The 20,853-nt window shown below is 40.2% G+C and overlaps 1 protein-coding gene across 1 annotated transcript in view; it reads right to left on the reverse strand.

Moving 5' to 3' along the window:
- Positions 1-14,307, reverse strand: part of NUDT3 (nudix hydrolase 3) — a 92,212-nt gene extending 77,905 nt beyond the window's left edge. Inside the window, exon 1 of the mRNA XM_044002187.1 lies at positions 13,908-14,307. Within this exon, the coding sequence (XP_043858122.1) occupies positions 13,908-14,006 (99 nt within the window). The 5' untranslated portion in view covers positions 14,007-14,307. The remainder of the gene's footprint in view (positions 1-13,907) is intronic.
- Between the last annotated feature and the right edge of the window lie 6,546 nt (positions 14,308-20,853).

Raw genomic sequence — 20,853 nt, forward strand, 5'->3', positions numbered from 1 at the left:
AAACAACAGAACAGGCTAGAAATTAAATGATCAATTAATTATTTTGGGTTATACAAACACATATTAATTCTCAAATTAGAATTATGTATTTAAGTTGTGAAATTTTAAACATGAATTTCAATATACATACAAAATACAGCACTATAAAACCCTAAAAATAAGCAAATAAAGCTGAATTTATTAGCCATATTTTTTTCCTTTCATAAAAACTAGCTCCCTTTAAACAAAAAGTCCTATCATGCATGTAGTCTCATTAATTTACACTTCACTAATTTAAAATTCACAATTCAGACAAGGGATGGATAAAGATTTACATTTTTGTGGAGAAAGGGTATACCAAGTATAAAAATGATTTATAGGGAAATATTTAAATAATCTGAAAAGTTTTAAAAATTATTCTCAAGAATCTGTTCATTTGTAAACTAAGCATATAATTCTTGTCTATTCATAATGACCTCTATCAAGTAATATTTTATTAGCCCTATAAGTTACTTAATATACATAATATACTTAAAAGGAACAAAACTTTTATTTTGATTCTATAATTCAGATTGTTTTTTGGTCTTTCCCCAATTTAGTCTGAATCAATTAAAATTTAATGTACTTATTATTTATAAATGCAGAAGCAGCTTTTCAACATTACAGAATATATAGTGTGTAAGGTTGGGGGAAAAAACTTTCAAATTACTGTATATGTGCACTTTAAAATATCAATTTTTTTATACAATAAGACTATTTATTTACTCTGTAACCACAAAAAAAAGTTAAAGTATGTTTGTATTTTTAGAAATATTTTGTCTAGATGACAGTATGTTTTGGTAAGTTCAGAACTGGTTAAACAGGAAGGTCCAAAAAAAAGAGGTTGGTCTCTAATGGTGTGATGTCACCATGGAAGTCTCTGGTGGAGTAGGCCCCAGAGTCCTGCACTTGGCCTTGTTCTGTTTAACATTCGTCAAAGACATAGACAAAGACATGTATGGCATGCCTATCTAATCTACAAATGACAGGAAGCTGGAAGAGACAGCTAACAGAGTCAGGATCCCAAATGATCCTGACAGGTTAAAACATTGGGCTAAATCTAATAAGAGGGAATTTAATAAAGAAAATGGACACTTAAAGACTGTTAAAGAGGGCAGCTAGGTGGCACAGTGGATAAAGCACTGACCTGAGTTCAAATCCAGCCTCAGACACTTGACACTAGCTGTGTGACCCTGGGCAAATCACTTAACCCTCATTGCTCCGCCAAAAAAAAAAAAGACTGTTAAAAATTGTCTTTACATGTAATTAGCAGGAAAAACCTATTTTTAATAAATAAGTGATGGTTGTCTTTCCATTGTGGGATGTCATATTAATCTTTTTTAAGCTTATTATCAATTGGTGCCACCCTGCTAATTATTAAAAAAAAATACAAAGTACACTATAATCTTTTGTATAACCCAAGTCACAAGATTAGTGATCTATCAAGTAGTTAACAAGAATTTATTAAGCATCTACTATATTCCCTGTGCTAGGAAACAACACAGTCCCTGCCCTCAGGGAGCATACGTTCTGAGGGTTATTTTCTAACACACATTCCTGTGCACATACAGAAATAATTATTTGTGTCCAGAAGATCCTAGATAATTATAAGATTTCATGATTTTCTTATGTGTCGATCTGAATTTCCTGGAGGGCTAGCAGTATAATTTAAAAGCAGCTTCTACATTCCTTTTTGTATCCTAGCCAAGGCTACTATAACAGAAGTCTATTATAATAGTTGCAACATGGGCATTATCTGCTTATTTTATGAGCTGCAGTGAAAAAAACCACATGCGGACCCAAAGAAGAAACACGTTAAAGGAAGTGAAAAACAACTTTAAGCAATACAGTGCAGTTATGAAATGTAAAAGAAAGATAGTAGCAGTAAGCAGATGTACTTGAGCTGTAGCAATGAGAGATAGGCAGCTTTCTGAATGATGGTCACTTCTAGAGCCCTTCAGTAAGTACTGAGAGTGGGAAAAGCCATATCTGATCTTTCTTGGGTTTTTTTTGGTGAGGCAATTGGGGTTAAGTGACTTGCCCAGGTGATTGTTAAGTGTCTGAGGCTGGATATGAACTCAGGTCCTCCTGAATTCGGGGCTGGTGCTCTATCTACTGCGCCACCTAGCTGCCCCTGATCTTTCAACAATAATCGTACATAGGAATAAAAACCATAATTAGCACCAGGAACCATTTTCAAATAAAAAGAACAAGACAAAGAATGATAAATTTCAGAATAAGAATAATGCTCTCAAAGGGCCACCTAGTGCTACCAACTCATTTCAGCAACTCTTTGCACCATACCTCATATAATCAGGCCAGGTGTTATACCACCTCTTCAGAGAAAGAATATCAGCACAAAGTTTTAAAAAATCAATGTGAAAAGTAATGATGAGCAGGAGGAGTGCAGAGAAACCTGGAAGGACTTATATGAACTAATGCTGACTGAGAGGAACAGAACCAGAAGAGTGTACACAGTAACAGCAACATTGTGTGATGAACAATGGGGATAGACTTGGCTCTTCTCAGCAGTGCAATGATCCAAAACAATTTCAAAGAACTCATGATAGAAAATGTTCTCAACATCCAGAAAAGAGAACTGTATTTGTGAATGCAGATTGAACCATATGGGGGTAGCTAGGTGGCACAGTGGATAGAGCACTGGCCCTAGAGTCAAGAGGACCTGAGTTCAAATCTGGCCTCAGACACTTGACACTTACTAGCTGTGTGACCTTGGGCAAGTCACTTAACCCTCACTGCCCAACCTAAAACCAAAAAAAACCCCCAAAAACCAGATTGAACCATACTGTTTCTACTTTTGGGTTGGTTTTTTCCCCCTTCTTTGTTGAGGCTTTCCCCCTGGGCTCTGACTCTTCTTTCACAATATGCCCAATGCAGAAATATGTTTAATGTGATTGCACACATACAACCTATATTAGATTGTTTTCTGTCTTAGGGAGGAGGGAGGGAAGGGAGGCTGGGAGAAAAATTTGGAACTAAAAATCCTATGGGGGCAGCTAGGTGGCGCAGCAGATAGAGCACCAGCCCTGGAGTCAGGAGTACCTGAGTTCAAATCTGGCCTCAGACACTTGACACTTACTAGCTATGTGACCCTGGGCAAGTCACTTAACCCCAATTGCCTCCCCCCCCCAAAAAAACTATGAAAACAAATGTTGAAAACTATCCTTATATATAACTGGAAAATAATAAAATACTGAACAGGGGAAAAAAAAAGAATATCAGCATCAGGGTTAAGAGCTTTTAGGTGATTATAAAACTTCAGAAATGAAAATTTTGTATATAATAATGATAATAATAACTAATATTTATGTGCTAAGCACTGTGGTCAGCAATTTGTAATTATCTCATTTGATCCTCACAACAACCCTACAAGGTAGGTGCTGTTATTATTCTCTTTTTACAGATGAAGAAATCGAGGCAAACCAAGGTTAAGTAACAAAGCTAGTTAAGTATCAAAGGAGGATTTGAACTCTGGTCTTCCTGACTCCAGGCCCTGCATACTCAATCTGCAGTGCTGCTCTTTTCACACAGATATTTTAATTTCAAGCCAAGGAACCCTCTTTTATTGGTGTATTTTATAAATGCTAACAGTTCTGATCAAGGCAAAAAGATATTTAAGCATTGGGAATGTATTGAACAGAAAGAGAACTCAAAAATTTGCTGATATTCCCTCGGAAAAGACACTAAATTAGTGACTGTTCTTTATATATGTTTATCCTAATCAGTAGGATATACTTCTGAAAATTCTATTATCAACCTTTTTAATTTATAAAAAAATGAAGACAACAGTCATCATTAGAATTCTTTTAAGTCTGAAAAGGAAATAAATTCTGCTTTTGTTTATATTTTGGGTTCCAAGGCAAAGCTATAGACAAGACAGATCAAATTGGTATGACAAAAAAATGTATGGGTATTCTACCAATTTTCATTATCAATTTCCAATATAGGGGGCAGCTAGGTGGCATAGTGGATAAAGCACCAGCCCTGGATTCAGGAGGACCTGAGTTCAAATCTAGCCTCAGACACTTGACACTTACTAGCTGTGTGACCCTGGGCAAGTCACTTAACCCTCAATGCCCAACCAAAAAACCACCACCAACAAAAAAATTCCAACATATAAGTAATTTAGCTAAAATTTTCTTCTACTTTATTAAACATTAATTGTGCTATTTTTTCCTTGAATAATACAGATATGCCTCTAACGTTGTCACTAGCAGAATATGAATAGCATCTTCCAGATACTTCTAATGTGCTGACCCTAGGAAAATGATAACAATCACCTTAATATTACTAATACAGTGGTCTGACCTGAATACATGTTTAGACTGCAGGATGGTTTTGTTAGGAAATTCAAAACCCTTCACACAAAATAAGATTTGTTTAGAAAAAAACTATGTTAGGATGATTTCAGAAAGGCCTGGAAAGACTTACTGATGTATAGTGAAAAGAGCAGAAACAAAGGAACATTGTGTACAAAAAAGACAGCAATACTGTTTGATGAAGAACTGTGAAAGACTTCACGATTCTCAACAATACAATGATTCAAGACAATCCCAAAGGACTACTGATGAAACATACTATCCACCTCCAAAGAAAGAACTGATATTGATGGAAAACAGACTGAAGCATGCTATTTTTCACTTTCTTTCATTTTTTTCTTTTATTCAAGTTTTCTTATACAAAATGACTGACATGGTAATGTTTTACATAATCATACATGTATAACCTATATCTGATTGCTTACTGCCTCAGGGAAGGGGGAGGGGAAGCAGGGAATGAAGGATAAAAAAACTATAAATAAAAATGTTTATTACTGGGCAGCTAGGTGGTGCAGTGGATAAAGCACTGGCCCTGGATTCAGGAGGAGAGGACCTGAGTTCAAATCCGACCTCAGACACTTGACACTTACTAGCTGTGAGACCCTGGGCAAGTCACTTAACCCTCACTACCCCACCAAAAAAAGAAAAAAATGTTTATTACTTAAAAAAAAGAGAGAGAAAGAAAGAAAAAGAAAAAACCATGCTAGTATCAGAATGCATGACCCTTGAGTACAAGCCTTAGATAGGGGAAAGTAACTGTGTTTAGATTTAAAAGGTCTTTCCTGTACCAGTCCTCTTCTCCCAATCAAGTCATCAATGTTCATAATCTACAGCCCATTCATACCCTCTAAGGATCTTTCCACTGCCCTTTGGATCACCAACAATCTTAATTCTTCAGAGATTGTGGCATCAGATGCTTCTCAGGAGCTATGACCTAAGAAAATAATTCAAAGTAACAATAGTAATAATAACAGTAATAATAGCAGCTTTTATGTAGCATTTTAAAGTTTGCAAAGCATTTTAATTATCTAATCCTCACATCTCTGGGAGGTAGGTGCTATTATCCCCACTTTACAGATGAGTAAACTGAGGTAAGCAGAGATTAAATAACTTGCCAGTTTAATAAACTGGTTACAAAGCTTGTGTCTGAAATTGGATTTGAACACAAAAAGAGGGGGGAAAGCCTATTTGTAACAACAAAAAAAGTTCAAAGCTTCTGTTCTATATAGTAGCCAAACAACATTAACTACAAACCAAAACCTAAAAGTTACCCAAGTACAGGAGTCATCGGATCATGAATTTAGAGCTGGAAAAGAACTTGGAGGCCATCTAGTCCAATCCTTCATTTTACAGATATAAGAAACTGAGGCATAGAGACTTTCCCAGGATTACAAAGTCAGTATGCGGGTCAGCAGCAAGATTTGGACACTGACAACAAGACCATACACCTATTTACTATACCATAAATTAAGACAAGGGAATATATATTTATTTCCGTATTTCAAGGATCCATGATTTCATTGGTGTAGACAACTTTCCTATTGACATAAATTGCAACCTCCATACCTTGACAGGAAAGAAAGAAGGAAATGTTTTAACTAAGTGTCTATTTTGTGCCAGGCACTTTGCTAGGAACTTTACAAAGAGCATCTCATTTTATTCTCAAAATGAGTAACAACCTTTGAGGGAGGTGCTATTATCATCTCCATTTTACAGTAGAGGAAATTAAAGCTGACAGAGGTTAAGTGATTTGGCCACGGTCACACAGCTAATAAGTATGAGACCAGATTTGAACTGAGATTTTCTTGACTCTAAGTTCAGGACTCTACCCACTGCACCTCTCTGCTATCTAATTGTGTTCATGTGTTGCTGTGGTCAAAAAGATTCATCATCTGGTGGTCAAACATCTAGCATTGATGAGTTTCTCTAAAATTTAGCTATGCTGGTTTTCACTCAACAGAGACACTCTGTCACTGGGCTGGTATCTGAGATCTTTATAGTTTGACAGAATCTGGTCAAGCTTGTGTATGGTCATGTCTACACCATAAGGAGGCATCAGAAGAGGACTTTAGTGGACATATATTACCTGTAAGTGTGATAGATGGAAAGAAAATATAGTTAGCTCTATAGGAAATGATGGAGAAATGAAAAAAATTGATTCTTTTTTTTTGGGTGGGGCAATAGGGGTTAAGTGACTTGCCCAAGGTCACACAGCTAGTAAGTGTCAAGCGTCTGAGGCCGGATTTGAACTCAGGTACTCCTGAATCCAGGGCCGGTGCTTTATCCACTGCGCCACCTAACAGCTCCCCAAAAAATTGACTCTTGAAAGATGTTTACTGTCATATAACAAACACTTAAATAATTGTCAAATGATTTAATGGAATTGAGTTGGAAGGGACCATAGAATCATCCGGTCCAACACCATTTTAAAGGTGAAGAAACTGAGGTCCAGAGAAAGGGTATGACTTACCCAAGATCACAAAAGTAATAAGTAGCTGAGTCAAGATTCAAAATCATATATGCCATATTATGACAATGTAAAAAAACGCATTTTATGGTGGACAGAATGAACTTAAGGCCACACAGACAGAAGAATGGGTTCATATGTCATTTCTGACAGGAGCTGGGTAAGTCACATAAATTCTGAGTCTCAGTTTCCTCACCTGTGAGAGAGAGATAAAAAAATACCATACAATTTATCTAATTGGGTTGTTATGATGCTCCAATTAAATAATGGATGTAAAGTGCTTTGTAGAGAGATCTTGAGATCATATGCATGGATGATAATTAAACCCATGGGAGCTGAGAATATACTGAGAGAAGAGGGCCTCAAACAGTGCTGTGAGGCACATTCACAAGTCAGAGAAATAAGCAGTATTATGAAAACCAGACCAAAGAAAAATTTTCAAGAAAGAATAGGTAAGAGGGGCAGTTAGGTGGCGCAGTGGATAAAGCACCAGCCCTGAATTCAGGAGGACCTGAGTTCAAATCCGGACACAGACACTTGACATTTACTAGCTGTGTGATCCTGGGCAAGTCACTTAACTCTCATTGCCCTGCAAAAAAAAAGAAAGAAAGAAAGAATAGGTAAGAATCATGAGGACTGTGAAAAGACCAGATATGGCAACTCAGAGATCTGCCAACATACTATACCACATTCCACAATAAATTCACAATGAATAAATGACCTTAATATTGAAGATCACACCAAATATAGGGAATATTTTCTATCTCCCTCCCTATCTAGAAAACTGGGTCTCCCCATCTCACTCAAGTTAGAAGTGCAGTGGCTAGTCACAGGTCCAATCCCACTACTGATCAATACAGAAACTTTGACTTGCTCTATTTCCAACCTTGCCTCATCCCCTCCTCCGCAAGAGGCAGCCTGGTAGCACCTCCTGTTTTCAGGGGTTCAGTTGGATTTAGAGTGGATACTTGATTGGCTTTAGCCCTATTGTAGCTAAAATCTCTTGAGCTCAAGTGATTCACCAACCTCAGCCTCTCGAGTAGCAGGAATTACAGTTTTATGCCGCTATGCCTGGCTTAGGAAATACATTCTTTTTTTTTTTTTTAGTGAGGCAGTTGGGGTTAAGTGATTTGCCCAGGGTCACACAGCTAGTAAGTGTTAAGTGTCTAAGGCCAGATTTGAACTCAGGTCCTCCTGACTCCATGGCCAGTGCTTTATCCACTGTGCCACCTAGCTGCCCCAGGAAATACATTCTTAACCATACAAGTGATAGAAGCAATTACAAAAGCTAATAACTTTCATTACATGAAATTGAAAAGCTCCTGCCCAAATAAAAATGATGCATCTAGGTTAAGAAGGGAAGAGGTTAATGTGTATGGTGGGGGGGGAATCTATCACATTTCTCAGATAAAAGTTTGATATCCAAAATATACAGACAACTAACAAGTATATATAAGGAAGAAAAAAAACATTTTCCAACAGATAAGAAGTCAAAGGATATACACCAACAGTTCACAAAAGAAGAATTGCAAACTAATGAACAAAAAGAATAAAAGAATGTTCCAAATCACTAACAATAACAGAGATGAGTTTGGTACCTAGCTCACAATTTTTCTCTCTTCCCCAATTGTTACTCTCATACTTGAAGACTTCAATATACATACTGACTCTCTTCAAAACCCTAACCACTCAGTTCTTCAACCTGCCCACTTCCCATGACCTACTCCAAGCGTTACACCCCTCTGTCATTCCCACTCTCACTTATATTCAATCTCTCCCTGGCTACTGGCTCCTACCCTATGGCCTTCAAGAATGAAAATGTCGGGGCAGCTAGGTGGCGCAGTGGATAAGCATGGGCCTTGGAGTCAGGAGTACCTGAGTTCAAATCCGGCCTCAGACACTTAACACTTACTAGCTGTGTGACCCTGGGCAAGTCACTTAACCCCAATTGCCTCACTAAAAAAAAAAAAAAAAGAATGAAAATGTCTCCCCCATCCTCAAAAAACCTTCCATCCTCTATCATGACTAAAGTCCTAGATAAGGTCAACTATAATATGTGCCTCCTCTTTATCTCCTCTTACTTTCTTCTTAACCCTGGCCTCTGACCTTATCATTTCATCGAAACTGCTCTCTAAAATTACCAATGATCTCTTAGTTACCAAATCCAATGGCTTTTTCTCAATTCACACTCTCCTTGACCCCCCTGCTGCCTTTGACAATAATGATCACCTTCCCCCTCCACACACTCTCTTCTCTCTAAGTTTTCAGGAAACCACTCTCTCCTGATTTTCCTCCTGCCTATCACACTGCTCTTTCTCAGTCCTTTTTGCTACATCCTCATCTAAGTAACACTCTCTAATTGTAGGTGTCCCTGAGGGTTCTGTCCTGGGCTCTATTCCCTTTCAGTCTAATCTACTTCACTGGGTGATCTTTTTTTCTATTCTGATGATTCTAAAATCTACTTATTCTGCCCCAAACTCTCTGCTGACCTCTGATCTTGAATCTCCAACTGGTTGTCTAGTACGCATCTTTTTTTCGGGGGGGGGGGGGGAGGGCAGGGCAATGCGGGTCAAGTGACTTGCCCAGGGTCACACAGCTAGTAAGTGTCAAGTGTCTGAGGCTGGATTTGAACTCAGGTCCTCCTGAATCCAGGGCCGGTGCTTTATCCACTGAGCCACCTAGCTGCCCCTTAGTACACATCTTAAAGCCAACATGTCCAAAACCAACCTCAATTATCTTTCCCCCAACTTCCCTACTATGTTGAGGGCAACACCATTCTCCCAGTCCCTCAGGCTTCTCATCTAGGAGTTATACTCACCTCCTATCTTCCACTCTCATATCTAAGTTGTTGCAAGGTCTGTCAATTTCACCTTTGCAATGTCTCTCCAAAACACTCCTTTCTCTCCTCTGAAACCGCCACACTCTGGTTCAGGCCCTCAACACCTCACATCTGGACCACAAGAATAGCCTGATGATGCTGAATCTGTCTGCATCAAGTCCCTCCCCATTCTTGTCCATTTTCCATTGAGCCACTAAAGTGATTTTTCTAAAGTGCAGGTCTGACCACATCACCAACCCCCTACTCAAATCCCAGTGACTCCCTACTTTCTCAAGGATCAAATACAAAATCCTCTGTTTGCTATTCAAAATCCTTCATGACCTAGCCCCTCCTACCTTTCCAATCTTCTGACATGTTATTCCTTATCACATACTCTGCTTTTTGATCCAGTGGCAGTGACCTGGCTGTTCCAGGAACAAGACACTCATCTCTCAGCTCTGGGCATTTTCTCTATCTGTCCCCTTGCCTGGAATCCTCTCCTTCCTCATATCTATCTATTGCATTCTCTGGTTTTCTTTAAGTACCAACTAAAATCCCATCTTCTACAGGAAGCTTTTCCCAACCTGCCTGAACTCTAGTACTGTCCCTCTTTTAATTATTTCTTATTTATCCTGCACATAGCTTATTTGTACATATTTGTTTGCTTCTTATCTCCTCACCTCAATAAGAATGTGAGCTCCTTGAGGGCAGGGGCTATCTTTTGTCTCTTTTTGAATTCCCAGAGCTTAGCACAATGCTTGGCATAGTATATGGTTAATAAGTGTAAATTGACTGACAAACTTCACCAAAAAAAGCTGGATACTTCATACTGCCACAGGTCAATACAAACCTATATTCCTTGGGCATACTGTAGCCTCCCTGGGCCTAAGATTCCTCTTCTGTAAAATCACAAAATTAAGAAAGTTGGTTAATTAGATCACTTACAGCTTCAATATTCCATGACCATGATTCACGAATAGCTTCATTACCCAACTCTCAAAAGTTAATTCAGTATAAGTAATGCAATGTTCAGTTAGGTTTATAAATGGGTTTTTGATACACTTATCAGCATTCCTCTGAACAGTTTTAGATTAAAATCCTAAAGGAGAGTGACAATGCCTATGCCTTTTATTTTTAGGATGCCCTTAAACATTTAACAATTATTGTCTCGACTGAAAAAGATTTACATCCCAAAAATCTTGGATGATTGAAGTACTGCTACTGATTGTGTTATTACTAAGTAGCATAATTTTTAAGCAAAAAAGATTAGGGAAAAAAAAGGAACCTTAATTAACTTATCCATAATGGATTTCCATTTTTAAAAATAGTTCATATACATATATATTTATAATATAAAAGATTTTACATCAGAATTATAAACTTATAGTTAATTGGAAGGTTAACAAAATTTGCTATTATTATTTCAATAATTTTTTCCCTGAGCTGTGAACGGATCCAACCATTCTGGAGAGCAATTTGGAACAATGCCCAAAGGGTTATAAAACTGTGCATACCCTTTGACCTAGCAACACCACTATTATAAAGACCTAAGTCTTTATCCCAAAGAGATCATAAAAAAAGGAAAAAGGACTCACATGCACAAAAATATTTATAGCTGCTCTTTTTGTGGTGGCAAAGAATTGGAAATTGAAGGGATGCCCAACAATTGGGGAATGGCTAAACAAGTTGTGGAATATCAATGTAATGAAATACTATTGTGGGGCAGCTAGGTGGCGCAGGGGATAAAGCACCGGCCCTGGATTCAGGAGTACCTGAGTTCAAATCCGGCCTCAGACACTTGACACTTACTAGCTGAGTGACCCTGGGCAAGTCACTTAACCCCCACTGCCCTGCCAAAAAAAAAAAAAAAAAGAAAAAGAAATACTATTGTGCTGTAAGAAATGATGAGCAGGCTGATTTCAGAGAAACCTGGAAGGACTTACATGAACTGATGCTGAGTGAGATGAACAGAACCAGGAAAACATTCTACATAGTATCAACAACACTGAGTGATGATCAACTGTGAGAGACTTAACTCTTCTCAGCCATACAAAGGTCCAAGATAATTCCAAAGGACTCATGATGGAAAATACTCTCCACATCCAGAAATAAGAACTGTGGAATCTAGATGCAGATTAAACCATACTGTTTCTATTTTTTTTTTAGGTTTTCCCCTTTTGTTCTGATTCTTCTTCCACAACATGACTAATGCAGAAATGTGTTTAATGTGACTATACATATATAAACTATACCAGATTGCTTGCTGTCTTGGGGAGGGGGAGGGAAAGAGAAAAGTTGTAACTAGGAATCTTATAAAAACAAATGTTGAAAACTATCTCTACATGTAACTAGAAAATAATAAAATACTTTTATGATAAATAATAATAATATTTTTCCCCTGAAGCCTGGGATCCCATCTGATATCCTAAAGCTACAAATATGATAGTAAACTGAACAAAGCTTCTGTGAAACTAAGACGGCCACCTAATGTCCTAAAAGAGTACATAAAGGGGCAGCTAGGCGGTAAAGTGGATAAAGCATCAGTCCTGGATTCAGGAAGACCTGAGTTCAAATCTGGCCTCAGACATTTGACACTTACTGGCTGTGTGACCCTGGGCAAGTAACTTAACCCTCATTGCCCTGCACAAAAAAACAAAAAACAAAAAAACAAAACCAATAAATCTGATTTGGAAAGCTTTAAAACAAGTGCCTGTATACAAAGTATCTAGTCTCTGGTACTACTGTAAGAAAACAATACCTCAACAATACAAATTTTGTCACCAGAATTCACTTGTTTTGATATTAATTTTAATTCCTACTTCATCTAAAATCTCTCTGAACGGTACCTACAGACAATCCATCATTTCATCAATTTCTTTTCACAAGTACTGGCTCAGATTTCTTTTCCTGTTTCCATATAATGTGCTGCAGATCTGCCATCATTAACACACTGCTGAAGGTTTTCTCATAATATAACATAATGAATTTTAATGGCCTTTGTTGTTTCCACTTTTACTTTACCATTTTATGATGTACACACTTTCCCAAAAGCACCATGTTAAATTTCCAAGGCCCTTTTCTTTATTTCTGAAGCACTGTATTCACTGAATCACCACAGAAACTACTTTAGAAGCACGGATTTTTCCATAACTACCAAAAATAAATCAATAATTCAAAGCATTCCTGTCTTCTTCACAACCCCCTCCCAAACAATTTTTGCCGTAAGGCCTTTACTTTTGGTCAGTGGAAGGAATTAGTCCAAGGACCTTAATTACAGGTTTCAGCCTTGAAGATTAACTATAATGCTGAAAATTTTCCAGCCCACAAAGATTATTTCACCAACTCTCCCTTTTCTGGGACTGTCCCAGGTATACTGCTTGTAGCAAAATAGTTGCCACTGGACATCTAAACACTCAGCTATTTGTAGGTCTTTCCTTGCCCAGGAAGTATGATCAACACAAACCTCAGGCAAACTGAACAAATGCTAAATGAAGCAAATTACTAGCCTAGCCTTGTTCGGTGACACTGTGGTCACTCAACGAATGTGTCTGACAAATATAGTTCTGTGTCCGATGACTCAAAAACTCGGGCTGTAGGAGGATTCTAACTACGGACCATTCATTAAGCCACCGCCATTTGACCTCTGTCATTCTTATCAAAAGAGAATTAGAGCCTCCACCACCAGCTCCGAAATTACTTTCCCACATCCTTTATTTCCCCTTTTCCCTCCTTAGGGGCTCCATAATTTCTCCAAACAGCTTCTGGCTCGCTTCCTCTCCATAATCTTTTCCTTATTCATCACCTCTGGGAATTGCACAGGCGAGACTTTTTCCACCCAGGGCAAATCCCAGCCCTTTAAAAAGGGTCCCAGCCCTGGGGCAAGTCAACTGGGCCCGCAGACACCCCCCTCCTCCTCCAGCATCCACCTCCTCCTCAATCTAACACCCCCTCACAGACCCTCTTCTCCATCCCCCATCTTTCAGCCCTGCCCCACCCTACCCCACATCTCTTCCAGAATGACAACCTCCCTTCTCTTGCCCCCCCCCAAGTCTACTTGATGGGGGGAAGGGAAAAAAATCGTCTCCTCTCCTTTCCCTTGCTCCAGAAGAGTCGGGGGAGGGAGTGGACACCCCATTTCTCCTCCGTTTCCGTCGTCTCCCCATCCAGTCTGGGGAGTCCCTATTGTCTCGCACGTTGCCCCCGTTTGGTCCGTCCCCACGCGCGCCCTGCGGTCCCCTCCCCCCAGTACCCGGTGCCCCCTTACCTCCTCCTCTCTCTCGTTGCGGAAGCACAAACACGCGGCCCGCTTCTTGTAGCCGTCGCCGTCGTAGGTCCGGGTCTGGTTCGACTTGAGCTTCATCATTGTCCGGGCCCGGGGTCGCGGGGTCAGGGCAGGAGGGGATGGGGCGCGTAAGGAGAAGCCGCCGCCGCTGCCGGGATATGAGTCTAGGCCGGGGCCGGTCGGGGTAGAGGCCGCTCCGGGGGCTGGTCCCAGACGCGCGCGCGCCGGGAGGGAGGAGGGGAAGGAGCCGCTTCTCTGCTACACGGCTCTGCCGCTGTCCCGTCTCGGCCGCCTCATTCCTCCCGCCCTAGACCCGCTGTCGTCGTCGTCGTCGTCGTCGCTGCCGCCGCCGTCACGGCCGCCACCGCCTCCTCCGCCGCCGCTTGCTTCACGGCCGCCGCTGCCGCCGCCCCCTCTGCCAGCGCCGCCGCCACCGACGACGACCAAGCCGCCATCTTGGGGCGCGCTGCGTCAGCGGCGTAAGGCCGCGCGGAGCGACAAGGCCGCTCCCGCGCTCCCGGCGCAAGCGGCTTTCGGGAATCGCTCCCTCCCCAGCGACCACGGCTCGAGCCCTTGCGCCAACCGCGCGGGCGTAAACGGGCGTCTGGGATGGGGCCAGCCCCCGTCGGAGGGGTTGGGGGCGGGGAGTCTGGTGGAGGCAACTACGCCAGTAGCGTAGCTGGGTATGCAGCGGGTGTGGCTGGATTAGGCGCGCTAGAAGAATAAAGGAAGCCTGAGCGAAGAGCTGGGGCTCGGGTTCGGAGCTACGTCATCAGAGGGGCCCTAGAGCCAAGCTGGTCCTCCCGGGGCAGGTGGGAGCCTCCCGGCTCGTGCTGGAGATCCTAGCTTGTGACTTAGGGACTAGGATGAGTCAGGAAGGGGCCATCCATTCAAAAGAACAAATCTTTATCCCTCTAGTCTTGGAAAATCCAAGGAAATTGCTTTTGCTTCACATAAATGGGGAGTGGGGAGGTTGTGCAGAACGGAGCATGTGCTATAAAGAGTCTAAAATAGCAATATCGCTGGCAACAGTGAAGGCACACTCCCACCATGTTCCCTATTCTCCCCAAAATCTTTTCTCCCTCAACCCCAATCATTTAAAAAAAAATGCAGCAAAATACTCCCAAGAAATGTAAGAGAGCATCTCCTGGGGTTCACTCAATTTTTTGAGTTGTTTCTGTAGTGAATCTTTTTCAAACAACTAAGATTCATTATTGGTATGTCCTGTCCCCAGCCCCACCAAGAACGGGGGTCATCTGATCCAATGTTTATCCTTGACAGTAAGTTCCTTGGACTCTGGCAGCTAGCAGGGCAAGTGAATAGAGTGCTAGGTCTAGAGTCAGGAAGACGCATCTTCCTGAGTTCAAATTTGACCTCAGACTTACCATCTGTGCAAGTCACTTAACCCTATTTTCCTCAAGTTTCATCAGTTTTTTTATTTCTGTAAACTAAGCTGGAGAAGGAAATGGAAAACCACTCCAGTACCTTTGTAAGAAAACCCCAAATAGGGTTACAAAGAATCAGGACTGAACAACAACAAAAAGTTCTTGGAAGGGTGTGGTTGCCTTGAGTGTCAAAAAATTAGAAGTGGGTCACAAAACATCTCATAACTTCTTTTAATTACATTATTTCAAAAAGTATATGATTTATTCTTTTTGTTGTTGTTGTTGTTTTGTTTGTTTTTTGTGGGGCAATGAGGGTTAAGTGACTTGCCCAGAGTCACACAGCTAGTAAGTGTCAAGTGTCTGAGGTCACATTTGAACTCGGGTCCTCCTGAATCCAGGCTGGTGCTTTATCTACTGCGCCACCTAGCTGCCCCCTCCTTTTATTCTTTTTTTGTTTGTTTTTGTTTATATATATGTATGATTTATTCTTAACGGTTTGCTGAATTGAAAGAGATACTGACTCTGGAGTCAGTTATTTGCTATCTTAGTTCTTGGCCAAGTCATTTTAACCTCTGTGGACCTCAGAGATTATTGATCTCTAAGGTCCCTTCCATAGATTTAAATCTATCATCTTGTGATCTTTGTGGGTATAGTCTCCACCAACACAAATTAAAATCTCTCCATGCCTTTGTAGTTATGTTTATTAGCTGCAGTGGTCAAAGAAATTCATCAGCTAATAGCAAACCTCTCCTTTAATTAGGCCGGTCTTTGGTAGACAGGCTGAACCACCAGGCAGATATTTGAAACACCTTCGACTTGATATTAGGGCCTGCCAAGGCTTAGTTTCCAATAGCATAGACTTTAAGAGCCCAGTGTACTTTCTGGCCATGGTGAGCTTCAGAATAGGAATTTAGTAATGACGAATTTAGCTTATTCCATCACCTTACTTAAATTTTCACTCCCAATCACTATTTATAGCAATCAGCTTCAGGTATTTATGGTCCACTGCTTAAGGCCATATTTCATTTGCCCTAAATTTATTTCTTTAAAGTTTCAACATGTGTTTGCTTCATCTATATGCCGCTGACCTTTATCAACTGTATTTATGCCAATTCTTTAGAACTTTGTCCTTCCAATGTGAAGTCTTAGCCTTTTTAGCTGGCATAGGGTAGTTGATTTTCATTGTGTATCTCCAGATTTTTTTCCCCATTTGAGGAGCAATGACTAGAATCCCAAGAACAGATATATAAATAAGATGTCTTCTGTTTATTTCCAAATCTTTTTCAGTGATCCTTGTGGAGTTGAGAGAAGACAAGATTTGGAGCCAGGCATGGTGGCACACACCTGTTATCTATCCCTGTAACTGGGGTAGATGGATTGCTTGAACTTAAGAGTGCCAAGCTAGGGGCAGCTAGGTGGCGCAGTGGATAGAAGACTGGCCCTGGAGTCAGGAGGACCTGAGTTCAAATCCGACCTCAGACACTTAACACATACTAGTTGTGTGACCCTGGGCAAGTCACTTAACCCCAGTTGCCTCACACACACACAAAAAAACCAATTTAAAAATAAATAAATAAATAAAAGGGTGTCAAGCTAAATTAGGTGATTTTGTGATTGGGCATACGCACTGAGTTTGACACCAATATGGTCAAACTCTAGAAGTAGGGAGACCCTAAGGAGGGACAAACTGGCCCAGCTTAGAAAGAGAGCAGATCAAACAAAGCTTCTATGCTTACCAGAAGTTTGACCTATCTGTGAGTAGCCACTCTAACTCCAGACTAGGCAAGATAGAGAGACCCAGTCTCCAACAAATAAAAGAACCCAAGATTTGGAGTAAACCCACCTACATTTAATCCCAGCACTGCTGCTTATTACCTTTGAGACCTTAGACAAATCACTTTATTTCTCTGTGACTCACTTTGCTCATCCATAAAGTGGGGAAGTTGGACAAAAGGATTTCTAAAGTCCCTCTTAATTCTAAATGCCATTAGCTTCTTGTGAGGCCCAGCATTTTTAGAATTTTTGGTTTCAAGCACCACCCTAGGCCCATATTTTCAAGGAACGATCTACAATGACTCTGAGTAATAACTTCAATCCTTACTGAACAGTTGGCCACAGTTTTCTGCACATATTAGGAATATGTATCAGGAAATAACTTACTGAATCAATTGTTTGCCAACTAAATCATTCAAGAGCTTTTCCTGAAACATATTCCTCTTAATTTAGCATTTCATTACTTGGGAAAAAAATTTGTTGCCAATCTGCACATTGCCTAAAATTGTTTTTAATCACTTACAAGAACTGTAAAATTAGGCCTAGTGCCAATGCTTTAGGTACCTCCTATTTACACTGTCCTGTACAATTGTCATAGCTGCTTTAGCAAAAACAAACAAAAAACTAGAAAACGATTGGATGTTGTTTAAAAAAGTGGACCTTTCAAGGAAACTTTTGGATTCATTAAAAGGACTGCAGGTTTCCAGTCTACTCTTCTGTTCACTTCTAAACCCAGCTCGTTGTCCCTCCACAATGTTTGTCCAAGGCATAGATACTGTTAAACTACTTTCGTGGGTTTACTGCCCCATGAGGCTTACCAGAGAGGGGCCTTTCTTGATACTCCTAATTGTTGGCGCTCTTTCCCTAGTCTCTTCTGATGTTTATAAAGTCTGAGAGACATAGTTTTTGGATAATTATAGAACTTTTTTTTTTCGGGGCAATGAGGGTTAAGTGACTTGCCCAGGGTAGTTTCTGGATAATTAATCACTTTATTAATAATGCTAGAGTATTAGGAATAAAATGGGTCAGTGACACTCTTGAATGCCAAAAAATGAATAATGACAGTGGGCTCACGGTTTATGTGCCCTTGGAAGATTGAGTGTTCCTGAGGGTGATTTGTTAACAAGCAATAAGAAAGAATGAATATTACATTGAGAGGTAGACCTGTTCAAATGAGGAGTTGGGGCATATAACTTTGATTTACTTTTAAATTGTCCAGTCTTGGGCAATTTAATCAAATAATTTATCCCCACTCAAACCTGTATAGAGCACAATGGGTTTACCCAGCTGGCTGGGGTCTGAATAAGATTGTTAAGAAAGTTAATCAAATCTCATTATCAGCGATATCCTTCAGAGACCTAACAACCCACAGGCTTCTGAAAAAATTATTAATATGAGAGAAGTAATGATTTATCTTACCCTGAAATTATTTTGTATTTACTTTGTGTTTACATTGTAACTCATATCTGTGTACATGTTCATTTTACTTAGTAGGAAATGAGTTCCTTGAAGGCACTATTTCCTTTTTGCCTCTATATCCCTAGACCATCGATTAACAAGCATTTATTAAGTGCCTTCTGTGTGCCCACTGAGAGGATAGAAAGACAAAGAATGAAACAATCCCTGCTCCCAAGTTTATGTTCTGTTGAGAATGCTCACAGGAGGTGCTCAGTAAATGCTCAGCATTGCTTGCTGGAAAATAAGCTGTCTTCCACCACCTTTCCTGTGTGTATGGGCTGTTATTCTCAATAATCTTGGGTCTTATTTGGGGGTCCAGGTATATTCCCAGGTTCTAGTCAATCAGAAAAATGTTGTCGCATATCAAGATCTCAACATCTACAGATTCTTTCTCTGGTCCATTCTACTTTCCCAACATCCCTGTATAAACTCTGTTCCCTTCTCTGATACTGTCCCCACTCTGACCTCAGGTCCTTATCACATCATGTGCTGATGGGACTGCCTCCCTCAAGTGACTACTCACCTTCATTCTATCCCTCCACTCAACTGCAGAGTGATCTTCTTAAAAGGCACATCTCGGGGGCAGCTAGGTGGCGCAGTGGATAAAGCACTGGCCCTGGATTCAGGAGGACCTGAGTTCAAATCCGGCCTCAGACACTTGACACTTACTAGCTGTGTGACCCTGGGCAAGTCACTTAACCCCCATTGCCCCGCAAAAAAAAAAAAAAGGCACATCTGACCTTTCGAATACACCATCCCCCTCCACACTCAACCAACTACAGCGCCTTATTATTATTATTATCCACAGCAAGAAGATCTGGGGCAATAGTAATAGTAAATATTTACACAACACCTTAAGGTTTTCAAAGAGCTTTACAAATATCTCACTTTATCATAACAACCCTGAGAGGTAAGTGCTATTACCCCCAATTTATGGAGGAGGAAACTGAAGCAAAAAGTAATTGAGTTGTCCATGGTCATACAGCTAACAAATATCTCAGGCCAGATTGGAACTCAGGTATTCCTGATTTCGGGTCCAATATTCTTATCCACTGTACTACCTAGCTTCCCTCCAGGATGTCAGACTTGTCCAGCATGGATGAGGGTAGCAGAGGATGAGAAGCTGTGGATAGGTTGTGATTTGCACTGTTGGAAGAAGCCGACAAAATCTGAGATTCATTAATGTATCCACCAAAGTCAATTCCAATGAATAGAAAACATCTAAATTATGGTATATTTGAATATTATAAAGGATTGTAATAATGATAACTACAAAGAACACAGGAAGATCTGAAGGCATGAAATAATGTAAAGTGATATGATTAGAACAACATATATACTGACTGCATCTGTTTTTTTTTCCTTAAGAAAACAAAGCCACTTATCTGTTAGAAAGCCAGATTTGGCTAAATAAGCACCGCAAAACTGATCCTTTTTGGCCCAGAGATTTCTTTACTAGGGCCCAAGGATGTTATTAAAAGTAAAAACAAAAACAAAGAACCCTGTCTGTACAATATTTTCAGTGGATTTGTCATAACATCAGAAAAAATAAAAACAAAAAACAACCAACCTGTAAACAGCCTAAAGGCCCAACAATTGGGTGCTAAATCAATTGTGGCATATCGAATATTACTCAAAGGAATCTGTGATCTCACTTATGTGGATATTCCCTTCCAACAATTCACCCTGTTCATTCCTGCCCATATTGAATGACACTTGTCAGTGTCCTCTAACTTTACCATGGTGTCTCCACCCAATGTGCTGGAAGAGGGAGAAGAAAGGGGGAAGGGGATGGTTTCCTTGGTTTCTTGTGATAGCACAAGAGTACCAGAGGTGGACACAGCTCATCTCTTCATCAGTTCTTTCTCACTCCCAACACATGATCAACCCATCATCTCTTCTGATCATACATTTCTTTGCTAACATAATTTACTCCTGATTCTTCTTCTTCTTCTTTTTTTTTTTAAAGTGAGGCAATTGGGGTTAAGTGACTTGCCCAGGGTCACACAGCTAGTAAGTGTTAAGTGTCTGAGGCCTAATTTGAACTCAGGTCCTCCTGAATCCAGGGCTGGTGCTCTATCCACTGTGCCACCTAGCTGCCCCCCTGATTCTTCTTATATGTTGCCACCTGTACTTGAGCCCAGTGTACTCACATTTAAGAATATATTGCTTACTGTCCTAGAAAAGTGACAAATATGAATCTAATGAATCATGGAAAGGTTTATATGAAATGATAAAGCAGAATCAAAACAGCTATCAAAATAGTAATGAAATCAAAAAACAAGTCAAAAATATTAATTCCTTAAAGTTTT

This window comes from Dromiciops gliroides, chromosome 4 (assembly GCF_019393635.1).
Source record: "Dromiciops gliroides isolate mDroGli1 chromosome 4, mDroGli1.pri, whole genome shotgun sequence".
NCBI lineage: Eukaryota > Metazoa > Chordata > Mammalia > Microbiotheria > Microbiotheriidae > Dromiciops > Dromiciops gliroides.